The sequence below is a fragment of the Sciurus carolinensis genome, chromosome 12 (genome assembly GCF_902686445.1).
Source record: "Sciurus carolinensis chromosome 12, mSciCar1.2, whole genome shotgun sequence".
In the NCBI taxonomy this organism is placed as follows: domain Eukaryota; kingdom Metazoa; phylum Chordata; class Mammalia; order Rodentia; family Sciuridae; genus Sciurus; species Sciurus carolinensis.
Genome location: NC_062224.1, coordinates 14,494,808 through 14,508,364, shown reverse-complemented (window position 1 = coordinate 14,508,364; position 13,557 = coordinate 14,494,808). Strand labels below are relative to the sequence as shown.

General features: G+C 34.8%; 1 protein-coding gene across 1 annotated transcript in view; it reads left to right on the top strand.

The window, feature by feature from the left end:
• Positions 1 to 13,557, top strand: part of Kin (Kin17 DNA and RNA binding protein) — a 29,648-nt gene that overhangs the window by 14,896 nt on the left and 1,195 nt on the right. The window contains exons 8-12 of the mRNA XM_047520577.1: positions 4,678 to 4,807; positions 6,644 to 6,694; positions 8,704 to 8,772; positions 9,534 to 9,633; positions 11,208 to 11,308. Coding sequence (XP_047376533.1) covers positions 4,678 to 4,807; positions 6,644 to 6,694; positions 8,704 to 8,772; positions 9,534 to 9,633; positions 11,208 to 11,308 — 451 coding nt within the window. The remainder of the gene's footprint in view (positions 1 to 4,677; positions 4,808 to 6,643; positions 6,695 to 8,703; positions 8,773 to 9,533; positions 9,634 to 11,207; positions 11,309 to 13,557) is intronic.

Below are 13,557 nucleotides of genomic sequence, written 5' to 3'. Positions count from 1 at the left end.
ATTTGCCACAGTTTAAATGTAGACTGGGATGCACATTTTCTGTTTTGCCTGCTGTATTGTGATTTTCTGAAAATAGAAACTTAAGTTATCAGCCTATCTCCCTACCACCCAGGGCAGTATAAGTTCCTGAGGAATAATGATATTTGGAAAAGAATAGCAGGCAATGGGAGTACACGTGCCATAGCAAACTGTAAGAGTATTCAGTGAGATTGAGGCAAGGGGAAGTTGTTAAAGGCAAAAATGAGACAGATTGTATAAAATATATTGAAACAATAATCTGTGATTATAAAGATTAATTGCAAAGGTGACACCAATCCAAGGTTTTATAAAAGGTTGCAACATCCTTTGTGCAAGGTCATGAAGCTGGCAGAATTTTTTGTGATAATTATTATCTGGAACCCTTCATAACCTCCCAGCTTTATTTATTTATTTATTCATTTATTGTAGACTGACACAAGTGACTCCATTTTGATTCTGACAACTTTCACACTCTCCATTTCCTTTTATTAGTTGTTATTCTGAGGTGTTGATGAATGTTATGGTTGTCCGCTGGCCCTGAAATTTATCGCTCTGTGTTAGTTTCCTGTGACTGCTAGAACAAACAGGAAGACTTGAAACAACAGAAATGTGTCCATCGTTGGAGGCCAGAATTCCGACATCAGCATCGCTGGGCTAAATTCTGTGTTTGGAGGGCTCTGCTCCCTCCAGATACTCTAAAGAAGAACCTGTTCCTTGGCCTCTTCTAGTTTCTGGTGGCTGTCAGCCTTCCTTGGCTTGTGGTTGCACCCTTCCAGTCTTCAAGACCAACATCTTCACTCATCTCTTTTCTTATTCTTCACATCACTTTCTCCTTCACGGGTTAAGCCTCCCTGTGCCTCCCTCTTAAAATAGAAAGACTCATTGCATGTTAGACCCACTTAGGTGGGATAATCTCTTCATCCCAAAATGTTTAACTTCATCTGATGTGCAGAGATCCTTTTTTCTAAATAAGACAACATTTATAGATTCCAGGGATAAGGACTTAATGTCTTTGAGGGTCTATGGGTACCCTTATGTCAAACCTTAATATTATTAGGAAAAAATATTTTATTTGATTAAGTTCTGTAAATTGTTTCAATTATCTGTTAATATGTAAATAGTGTTTCAGATAATACAATTAGAAGAATGCAGCTAAATTTTTTTCTCTGAAATTATACTTTATGTTTATATGGGTAGAGATTTGTTCTTCTACTGGTTTAAATCTATTATATAAGAAACCTAGAATGAGCTGGGTGTGTTAATGCATGCCTTTGTCTCTGGAACGAAAAAAAAATGCACATATAACACAAAATTGGTCATTTATTGTGTGTGTGTGTGTGTGTGTGTGTGTGTGTGTGTGTATGAGAGAGAGAGAGAGAGAGAGAGAGAGAGAGAGAGAGAGAGTAGAGATTGAACCCAGGGGTGCCTTACCACTGAGCTATGTCCCCCTTCCCCTTTATCTTGGTACAGGTTCTCACTAAGTTGCTTAGGGCCTCCTCAAATTTCTGAGACTGGCCTCCAACCTATGATCCTCTTTCCTCAGCCTCCCTCATCACTGGGATTATAGGCATGAGCCACCACCCCCAGCTCATTTTAACTATTTTTAAATATATAGTTCAATCATATTAAATAAATCCACACTTTTGTACAACCATTACCACCATCTATCTCTAGAACTTTCACGTCATCCCAAATGAAGCCCGTTAAACAATTTCCAAATCTTCCTCCCCTCAGCTGCTGGTACCAGCATTCTATTTTTCTTCTGTATGAATTTTACTGCTCTAGGTAATTTGTATAAGTAGAATTATACATTTTTTTTCTTTTGCATATGGCTTTTTTCACTCATCTAGTGTCTTCAGAGCTTGTCCATATTATAACTTGGGTCAGAATTTCATTCCTTTTTAAGGCTAATATACCAATATAAGGATATTCCACATTTTATCTGTCCATCCATTGATGAACATTTGAATTATTTCCAATTTTCGGCTATTATAAATACTACTACTACAAACACTGGTGTATACAGACCCGTTCTGGGTTCCTGCTTTCAATTCTTTTTTTTTTTTTTTTTTTTTTGATGCTGGGGATTGAACCCAGGGCCTTGTGCTTACAAGGCAAGCACTCTACCGACTGAGCTATTTCCCCAGTCCCCAGTTCTTTTATGTATATGCACATAAGTGAAATTACTGGATCGTACGTCATTTAGTCTTTTCAGGCATTGCCCTTTTATTTTCCTACAACAACCACATTTTTTTTTTTAAATTCCTACCAGTGATTTCTTCCATCCTTGCTAACACTTGTTATTTTCTGTTTTTGTTTTGGCCACCCTAATGAGTATGAAGTGATATTTTTATTATAGTTTTGATTTATATTTCCTGAATGTTTAGTGATACTTAGCATCTTTTCATATGCTTATTGGCCACTTGTCTTTACTTGGGAAAAAGTCTATCCAAGTTTTTTACCTGTTTTTTAAATTTTTTAAAAATTTAGCTTAGTTTTAAAAAGAAGACATAACCTTAAATAAAATGTAATTTCCAAACTAAGATCAAAATACTGAAATAATTTGTAGATGCATTTGAAAGACTCACTGTTGATTATCTCCAAGGAATTGTGGAGAGGGGAATAGAAGGCAGAAAACTGAGCAAATTTGTTTTCAAAAAGTAGAGAAAAATCTTTAGAAAACAATAGACTAACAAGCTTTTATGATTGATTACAATAGGAAATAGATGGTTGGCAAATGTTGAAGGAGAAAGTTATTACCACCATAGCCCAAAATAGCTGATTATTCCCAATTTCCTTTTTGCTAGGTTTATTAGTGCCTATTTTATAGACATTGTGGTTGATTATGATCAGGATGAAACCTGAATTGAGTGGATTCATAACTTAAGGTACATTTATGTCTAAAGAATGTTTAAGTAACAAGTTGAGAAATTTCTCTTTATATGGATATAATCTTTCAAAACTAATGCACATTATGTACAGTTGTCACAGACCTGGGAATCATTACTTTAAAATATGTTCACTTTAGCCGGGTGCAGTGGTGCACACCTATAATCCCACTGGCTTGGGAGGCTGAGGCAGGAGGATCACAAGTTCAAAGCCAGTCTCAGCAAAAAAGTGAGGTGCTAAGCAACTCAGTGATATCCTGTCTCTAAATAAAATACAAAATAGGGCTCGGATTGTGGCTCAGTGGTTGATTGCCCCTGAGTTCAGTCCCCAGTTCACCCCCACCCCCCACCCCCCCAAAAAAAGTGTTCACTGGATTGAATTACAAGACAAACCTAATAAGTGAAGTTTTACAAAAGCAAATGTAAGCCTCACAGTTAGGTAAAGAGAAAACAATTTATATAAAGACAGTGGGGGCTCTTAAACTGTAATCCTCTAGAGAAGATGTAGGGATTTTAGTTGACTTCAAGCTGAATATGAGTCCTTAAAGTATTCTGGCTTCTAATAAATTTAATGCTATTTTTTTTTTAAGGATTACATCTGTTTTTAAATTTTTTTATGTATTTATTTTTTTAGTTGTTGATGGACCTTTATTTTATTCATTTCTTTATATGCAGTGCTGAGGATCGAACCCAGTTCCTCTCACATGCTAGACAAGTGCTCTACCACCGAGCCACAATCCCAGCCCCTAATGCTATTTTTAAAAGCATTTTTTTAAAGCCTAACTAAAGGAAAGTAATAATTCTGTTGATTTTCTTTGACCCACACTTTTTTCCTTGTTGTCTCATGCTTTTTGTAATTATGATACATTAAATGATGAGATTGGTAAGATTCATTTAGTTAGCAAATATTAAATATCTATTTTATGTGAGTTACAAGATAGTTCTGCTGCTTTACACCAGAAAAAATGTGTAGAATAAGAGAGGAGTCATATAATACAACTGATTATATATAAGACAGGTGGGGTGTGGTTCTTGCCAGGAATCGCTATGGCAGGTGAGAAAGCTGGAAGATCCAACAACCCCCATGAAGAATTTTAAGAGGTTATTTTAGATAGGAAATGAGCCATGTGCAAATTTTCAGTGACATGAGGCACAGAGCATGGCCCAGTTGATAGCAAATTGGTCAGAATGGCTGGCATGTACGTAAGAAGTGAAGGATGGTGACTAAAATGGTATTCTATTGACATGTGAATTTTGGCACTGAAAAATTTTAAATGTAGACTATAAACACTAGGCACTCAGAAATAACAAAAATCATTTAAGTGACATGTTAAAATCTTTGCTTTAACAGTAATACACTAGACTTGCTAATTGTGTAAAAATGTCTCATTTAATCCTTGCGGTAAAACTAGGAGTTGGGTTCTATTATTACCCCCATGTGCAGATGTGTATGTAAGTGTTAAATTAGTGAATTTTTAAAGGTCATAAGGGAAGTAGCCTCAAACCCTGATCTGCCCACCATTGAGGCCTGTGGCTAGCTCCACTTTGCTCTACTGATTGTAGTAGCAAAAAGATAGTAGGGAGAGCTAAAGACAGGACAGCATAAATGTTCTCATGATGCTGACAGTCCTGCACAGGATGCACACAGACCGTTCATTGTTTTGATTGAGCTCCTCTAAATTAACCATGTAACATTTATTCTGTATTGTTAGTTTTGCACACAGAAAGCATTTGTTGGTGTATAGTTAACAAACTTGGTTCTTCTCTTCAGTTCTTTGGGACCAAGTGCACTCAAGACACTAGGGAGTGCAGCCTCAGTGAAACGAAAAGAATCTTCCCAGAGCTCAGCTCAATCTAAAGAAAAGAAGAAGAAGAAATCTGCACTTGATGAAATCATGGAGGTACAGTTTATGAATTACTTGTGGATGCTATAGCAATCAGAAGGAAGATGTAATTCACACCAAAGTTAAATAATGTCATCATTTATTAGAATAATATAAAATTAGAAAAACTTTATATTCGAGGTTAAGGAAAAGTCCCAGTTGCCATTCATCCAAAGAGAGTTGTAGCCCTCCTGCTATGTTTATTTTCTTGCCTCAAGTGCAGTCTTTGAAACTCTCCATGCAGTGACCCCAGTGGACTTCAGTTACAAGAGCTTTCGGAGTAACCGAAACCAGACCCTCTGTGAATCCTCTGCATCCTGCCTCCTCCAGCTTGAACACTTCAGTTGTTTCTGGCTTCCATGTGTCGCCTCCTCACTAGCAGGAGAAAGCTGTGACATGTTTGACATGTTAGATTTAACATGGGGCCCTAAATTTATATGATGAATCATTAAAAATATGATTATCTAGAGAAATTTTGCAGTAGGTTCTTAATATATTCCTAAATATTCCTTTTTCCTTTCTTATTCGTGACCTTATCAATTAATTTATAAAATAATTGGAAGAGGAGAAGAAGAAGAATGGGAGAAAAGAATAATAAATAGATACAAGAAACTTCACTTTTTTCCCTTGAATATTATTTCCTATAGACTTCCCATCTTTCATTTGCAAAAGAAGAGGAGATAACTATTTAGTCTTCTCTGCTACTAGCTCTCACACAGTTCAGGGCAGTCTAAAAAGCTTAAAATATAAAATGAACATACCTTGAAATGTTGTCATTCCACCATTCAGTAAGTATGGAGATGCTGTTATATGCTGGACATTGTACAAGATCCCAGGTCTGAATAATAGGAACAGAAACATGGTCCTTGTTTGTCATGGGACTTTCATTCTAGTGAGCAACCATTCAGTAAAGAAGCAAGACAGTAAGTAAGTACTGAGTGACTGAGTGCCAAGGAAGAATAAGGGTGAGGAGTGGGGAGAAGATTTGTGAAAGTTTCCTAGGGCAGCAGAGCTCAGCTCATGTGGCTGGAGCGAAGTAAGAGCATGGTGGTAGCATTTTAGACTCGAGAAGTAGGGGCAACACTACACTGTCACACATGCCATTGACAGGGAGTTTTTGAATTTAGTTTAATTTCAAAGAAAACAGAAAGCCAGATCTATCTATTTTAAATATGATACATACTAAATTTAGAATGTTCTTTGTTCATATCTGAAAGTTGAAGGATTTAAAATGAGGTTTAGAATCAACCAAAGAATTACATTTTTGGATCCCTTTGAAAGTTGATAATTAACTTTAAGCTGTTGAGAAAGAAAAAGATGTAGCCATAATGGCCAAATGTCACCTTTTTCTTTTGGTCACTTTTTCTTTTCTTAACACCTTTCTTTTGGTGGTACTTTTCTTCTCTTTCATTCATGAGCTTGATTATTGTTGTCAAGCCAGAAGCCTCCTTTCTGCTGTCAGACTGCCTCCTTAACCAAGCTGTGCAAATTTGTTCTATTTGTTGCTTTTGTCACATGACAAAACCACCTGTTCCAGCTCATGACAGTCGCAGAAGGACACAGGGAGAGAATACTGAAGTGCTTGCTGGAGGACGGCCTTATAGTATTGACTAAGTAGGGGTTGTTACTGATTTTCTGGGTCACTTGACTTGCTTTATCACAAATCCAAGGTTTCTTTAAATTAAAAACTAGTTACAGATAATGTGTATTTGTATTTACCAGAGCTTGCAAATTATATCATTGGTCTTTGGGGCAATGTGGATTTTATGGTGATAATTTTGCTAACTAGAATGGTATTTTTAAATAAATTGAGGATTTTAAAGAGATAATTTTATGAATATGTGTGTTCTATAGATTGAAGAGGAAAAGAAAAGAACAGCCCGAACAGACTACTGGCTACAGCCTGTAAGTATTCAACTGCAGCATCTCAAGTTCTGTGTTTACAGTTAGTAGAACTGTAAATATGGGAGTATTGGTTTCAATTTACATCTTATGAAAATACCCCCTTAAGTAACTTGTAGGAAAAAAACCAGACTTTAACTTTACAAACTCAAGGAAGGTTTCTATTTAATTGCTTACTGATTATTGCTTATTATTTTAACATAGTAATTTAAAGTAATTTTAAGTATTTAAAAAGTTTCTTATTATTTATTGATGCTCTCTATTGAACTTAACTGAGATGTAGAATTTTCCTAAAACTTTCAGAGCACCTTAGTTATTTTTTTTAGAAACAGGTTTGATCAATAATAGGGGAATGAAAAGTAAAGTATTACTTAGATCATTTCTGATTTGAGAAAGTGTCCTTGAAAGTTGAGTTCAGAATTCTAATTCAAGTCTTCATAGTCATTCTCTCACTGCCATGAAAATTACTTAACTTCTGTGTTTCATTTCTTTTTGTGTTTTGTTGGTTTTGATCCTGGGAATTGAACTTAGGGGGACTTTATCACTGAACTCCATCCCTAGCCCTCTGCCCTCACCACCACCCCCCTTTTTTCTTTTGCATTTTGAGACAACCTCTCGATAAGTTGCTTAGGGCCTCACTAAGGTGCCACGGCTGACTTTGAACTTGAGATCCTCCTGCCTCAGCCTCCCAGGTCACTGGGATTACAGGTGTGTGCAACCACAACCAGCAGAACTTCATCGTTTAAACTTAGAAAGGTTCTGAACAGATCCAATATAAGCTAAGGGTTAAAAAGTACAGTGATGTAATAAATTATCTTCAAATTACTAGAATATGAACCCATGAGGGGCTTTAAGAATTTAACCTAAAATATTATAGCTAAATTGGAGAAGATATTTTGGCACTAATTGGCTTCATCTAGAAAGTCTTAGCAGAATAGAGGCTTAAGCATAAGACCATTCAAGTTTTCTCTTAAACATGTCTTTCTACCATTAAATATTTTCTTCCTAAAGCCCTAACTAAATTTTTGTCAATATAATTCTTAGCATGGCTTGAAGTGCTGTGACCATTTCTTTGTTACATTCACTTGAAGTAGCAAATGTAGCATCACTGCAGTGAATATAGCAATCAGGCAATTTAATTTTCATTATCAGCTTTTGGACAGCTCATTCAAATCACACACACAAAAAAAGAGTGATAACGTAGCAAATTCAGAATTCATTAATATGAAATGGGTTTGAATTTCTTTCTCTTCCATTTGAGATGAGATGCTCAAAAGAATGATACTTTTAGCTATAACTGATCTGAATAATGCTGTTTGTATCAAAAAATTCAAAGCAGCCAGATGTGGTGGTGCCTGCCTGTAATCCCAGCAACTTGAGAAACTGAGGCAGGAGGATCACAAGTTCAAGGCTAGCCTGGACAACTTGGCGAGACCCTGACTCAAGATAAAAAGAGCTGGGTGATGTAGCTCAGTACTTGCCTAGCAGATCTTAGACCTTGGGTTCCCAAGTACTGGGGGAAAGAAAAAAAAAAAGGAAAAAGAGAGAGAGAATACTCAAAGCAACCTAATAAGAAAAGAACATTGTTTCATGCATAACCTCAAAGGCTCAGTTCCTTTCAATTCCTGGTAAGACTCTTGCAATCCGAGTTTTTATCATCGGGGAATACCAACAGTATAATATCCTCACTTTCACTGCCTTGATTAGAAAGAAAAGCTATCCATGATAGACAAGAACTAGTAGAATTGAGATTTACAGATTAAAGTCCTAGATCTCAAGAAACCTTCATTGTAGAGTTCAGTGATTTTTGCATGTATTTTTTCCTCTTGGTAACCATGTTGGACAAAAGGAGGAAGAAGGAATAAAAGATTACTAATGAGATGTTCAGCCAATGCTGGGAAGGGTTGGAACTCACTAATTTCTTTTTTAGCAGAGCAGTTACATTTTACTAAGAAAAACATGAAAGATAATTTCTGTCTTTTCCTTCATCTTTTTATTTTGTTATTTTCTAGGAAATCATTGTGAAAATTATAACCAAAAAACTTGGAGAGAAATATCACAAGAAAAAGGGTATCGTTAAGGTATGGATATGAAGTTATATACATGGAAATTGTGAAAAAAGCTGCTGGGTTACCCGGTGAAGTTATTTTGGTATTCTTGAAAATCAAATCCTTGTAGCAGAAGTATTGTGTCTAAGGTTCCAATTATTCCATAAGATTAAATCTGAATTCATAACTGTTGGAGAAATGCTCCTTTTCCAACCATAGTTTGTATTTAACCTTGGTCTATTTTCTTACTGGAGCAAATAGTATGCAAGAAATCTCATCACTACTGCTTAAAAAATCTCAGTTGTGCATGCCTTGCTGATTAATCAGTGAAATGTATTCTCTTTGTTAATGATGGACAGTATAATTATGCCCCAGAGGTCTCACGAGGATTTTCCTTGTGTATTGCCTAGGAGACTGGCTGCTCTTGAGTTTTGAAATTCCAGTCCTTTTCTGCCTTTCCTAAATATAGTTTCATTCTAGCACCCAGCCTTGTGCATGTGAAAATTGCATTTTTTCTAGTCTAAGCTAGGCAAAATTGCCCTTCCTGCTACATTTCTCAAAGTCTTATTTGAAGATCACTAGTCTCTTATTCTTCCAAATGAAAACCCTAGCTAAGCTTTGAATTGAATTCTTCATTGAGAACCATTAACTGAGAAATCATGTATGGAATCTATAAATGAGTTACTTGTATCTTTCAATTGGAATTTCATTTCTTTTTATTTTATTTATATTTGTCCTTTTCACTTAGTGTTCACATATTCTTCTATGATAAAAGTGTTCATTTTACATGACAGGAAGTAATTGACAAATACACAGCTGTTGTAAAGATGATTGATTCTGGAGACAAGCTGAAACTTGACCAGACTCATTTAGAGACAGTAATCCCAGCACCAGGTAAACCTTTTTTCAGACCATTTACTTCCTAGTCCATCAAAATGAGTGATTCCATTCTCAAAACCTTGGTTTTTTTGGCATTACTTGATAGTTACAGATGTGTTTCATTTTCAGAAATATCAACTGACAAAATAACTGATCCCCATTTGATTTTGGTTATCATAATACTTGACCAATCCTCTGATAAAACTATTTTGTGGCATGAATGAATTTTCCCTTTCTGGAAAACTTTTTTTTTCTTCTGAAATAAAACACAGTCACATATTATTAACACATCTGTTTAGCTACCTGAAATAGTCAAGTAAAAGTCTGTTTTACTTTTTTTTTTTTTTTTTTCCCTTACCTGTCTTTGTCAGTTGGGTTCTTATTCATATCTAACTATAAACACTAATTGGATTAGATTATCTCTGACTCAGAATCTCCTTGGACATATGATTGCAGATACACTGATAATGTTGGTCTTAAGAACTTCCACTTATCATATCCTTTATTTTTCCCCCCTCAAATAAAACTTTTCTTATAGATTAGGAAGAATTACATTGGCTTTATTGATGTATAATTGATGAACAATAAATTGCACTTTTATCAAAAATATGATTTGAGCAGTTTTAACATGTGAGTACTCCTGTGAAACCATCACTAAAATCAAGATTATGAACACTTCCTTTCATTTTCTTTTCTAATCCCCACCTCCGACCCTCTACTCTTGCTTCCTGTCTTCTCAAGCAAGTGCAGACCTGCCTTCTGTCATCGAAGATTGGTTCATATTTTTGCAGACTGTTATATAAATGAAATCATATTGGTGTCTTAGTTTTGTGGTTATTCATTTTGGGTTTTGTTGATCTTATTGTTGGGTCTCTCTTCTTCACTTAACATAATTATTTTAGATTCATACATGTTGAACCGATAGCCTATTTTTTTTTTTTTAATTGCTGAGTAGTATGTCAAGATATAGATACACCACAGTTTATCCAAACACCTGTGGATGGACATTTGGGTTTAAAATTTTTTACAGATAAAACTGTGAACATTCATATACACATCTTTGTGTGGATGTGTAATTTCTTTTCTCTCAGGTAAATACTTCAAATGGTTGTCCCATGGTAGATATAAGTTGAAATTTTTATAAAACTGTCAAACCATCTTATGAATTTTAAAAAGAGGCAAAGGAAATTTTCTGATACTTCTGGACTCTGAACATTTTCTCCAAGTACCTTATACTTCTTGTGATCTAATATTAAAACATATCCCTTTAACAAATAACAAATAATTGAGAAAAATTAGGGGTTTTATAATGTTAGAATAATCAAAGTATTTATAAACTACACTTCAGAATACTACATAGTTCATATACATATATGAACTATGTAGTATTTATATATACTATGTAGTATGTATATGAACTATGTATATATATATATATATATATATATATACATAGTTCATAGTGTGATTAAGAACCTCCAAGAGAAGTGTTTTGTTTTCTGTTGTATTCATTGTAATGCATTTTGCTGTAGCAAGGTAGAAAAAAGTAGGCAGTTTCTTTGCATTAAGTTTTATCTTTTCTATTGTAGGAAAAAGAATACTGGTTTTAAATGGAGGGTACAGAGGAAATGAAGGTACTCTAGAATCCATCAATGAGAAGACTTTCTCAGCTACGATAGTCATTGAAACTGTAAGTTTGTTTACACAAAGACAAGAATTTGAAAATATTATAAAAAAGTACCTTGTTTTTAATTGAATCGGACTTTGTTTTAATTTAGAATATGGGTTCTTTTTTGCCTTCCTTCCAATGTAGAAATCTGTATGCTTTTCCTAGTGACTCTGTCCTTGATGAAGCATTTTATTTTCTCATTACAAAAGAAATGTGCACTCATAAAACCTGAAACATACAATTTAAGTAATTCTAAAAAAATGCCCATAATCCCAATGATAATTCCCCATTAATATTTCAGTCTTCTCCTTTCCAGCCTTTATATTTTATAAAATTATATACAAGATGGACAATTTTATATCCTTTTTTCCACATATCTAATATAATATTCAATTCAACCTAGTAAAATTACTTAGAAAAGTGCAATCATAGTTGATGGGGAAGGAGCCACAGGCATCAATAAATTTTCAAAATGTCTCCCTCCTTTCTTAAGGAATTTAAGGTAGCAGAAATCAACTCAGTTATTTCCAGAACTCTGACATATAAAAATAATTATTTGTCAACTTTAAACTGTTAGTTCACTGACAAGTCTTTTGATGAGATCCAAGATATCTTTTAAAAAAAATAAGATGTGTCTTAAAATTCTAAACTACTCCCCTGTCTAAACAAAAGAAATTTCATCTCCAATACAGTAAGTTTGAGTTTGGAGGAGGGGCAATAGATAGACCCTTTGGAGAATTGGATGAAAGTTTGGGCTATTTTCAAAAAATTGCAACTAGTTGCCAAATTTTATATGTTCTCTTTGGGAAATCATAGGCTCCTTAAGTTCATGGACCTGTGAGAAAATATTTATCTCAGAAAGACTTTCTGGAAAAACACTTAGATCCTTATTTAAGAGAACTCACACTTCAATACATTAAGCAAAAAAAAAAAAATTCTGTCCTTGACAGTACTAAAGTAGATTGGGGAATATCAATCTGAATAAATTTACAGATTTGGGTTTTTTAAAACTTGCTCAAGTTTTTCTTTCTTACTCAGTTTGAGATGATGGGAAATCCCACATTTCCTTGACAGACTGATTGTCCTTTACTTTTTAATTTCATAGTCCTATCCAATGTAGAGCCTGCTGCATGTTTCCACCCTCAGGAAACACACAACAACCCATTTCTATCGAGGATATATTAGCTTCTGTCCTGATATCTTGGTTCACACTTGGTATGGTTTTCATCAAAAGCTAAGTTCTTCCCTCACTCACCATAAACCCACAGTTCTCTCTTCTTTTTTGGTGGGTTAGTTGTTTCACAGGGTTGTTCTGAGATAGGGCCTAGGAGCAAAACCACAGTAAAGCCTTTCAGGTTGGTTACAAAGCAGCTTGTGTTTCTAGAAGAGGAAACTCACCTCCTAGTTTTTGTTTCTTTCTCATTTTTTTTCAGCATGCCCACCTTTAAAACAACAGAAATGTCTGCATTTGTATATGCATGTTTGTCTCTTATGTCCCCATGTTTTCCTTGAATCACTTTTCAAGTTGTTTCTCCTGCTATTTTTGTTATTTCAGAGAGCAGATTTTTAATAGCTTCTAATGTATTCCTAAATAGAGCCTCAACTTTTTTAGCTAGTTGTCTAATGAACCCAAATGTCTGGTTCCTTTCTTACTCTCCAGTTATGTGGTTCTTATCAGACAAGTGTAATTGAACATAGACCTTTAAATGCAGTAATTAAAGATTCAGTCTGGGTCATGGTTCATTTGGGAACTTATTTCCTTTAAATGTAATCCTTATTATATTTTTAAAAAATGACACTTCAAAAAGTATTTTTTAAGGCAAGTTATGGTTCTTGGTTAAAAATATTAAAGTCATGCTGAGTACAGTGGCGCATGCTTATAATTCCAGTGGCTCAGGAGGCTGAGGTAGAAGGATTGTGAGTTCAAAGCCAGTCTCAGCAACACTAATGAGGCCCTGTCTCTATATAAAATATTAAAAAGGTCTGGGAATATGCCCCAGTGGTTAAGCACCTCTGGGTTCAAATTTCCAGTACACCATCCCCACCACCTTAAAAAAAAAAAAAAAAAAAGAGAGAGATCTCAGTGCAGGATCCTGGTTGTCATTATTATCATCATCATGTTATATTTTGCAAGGGAGAGAGTCAACATTCAAATTTTAGCCAGAGATTTAATAATAAGTATTGATAATTATTGTGCTTATATCCATATAAAGTTCTAAATATTATTCTAAGCATTTAACATATATGTTTTCCAACAACTCGATAGTGTA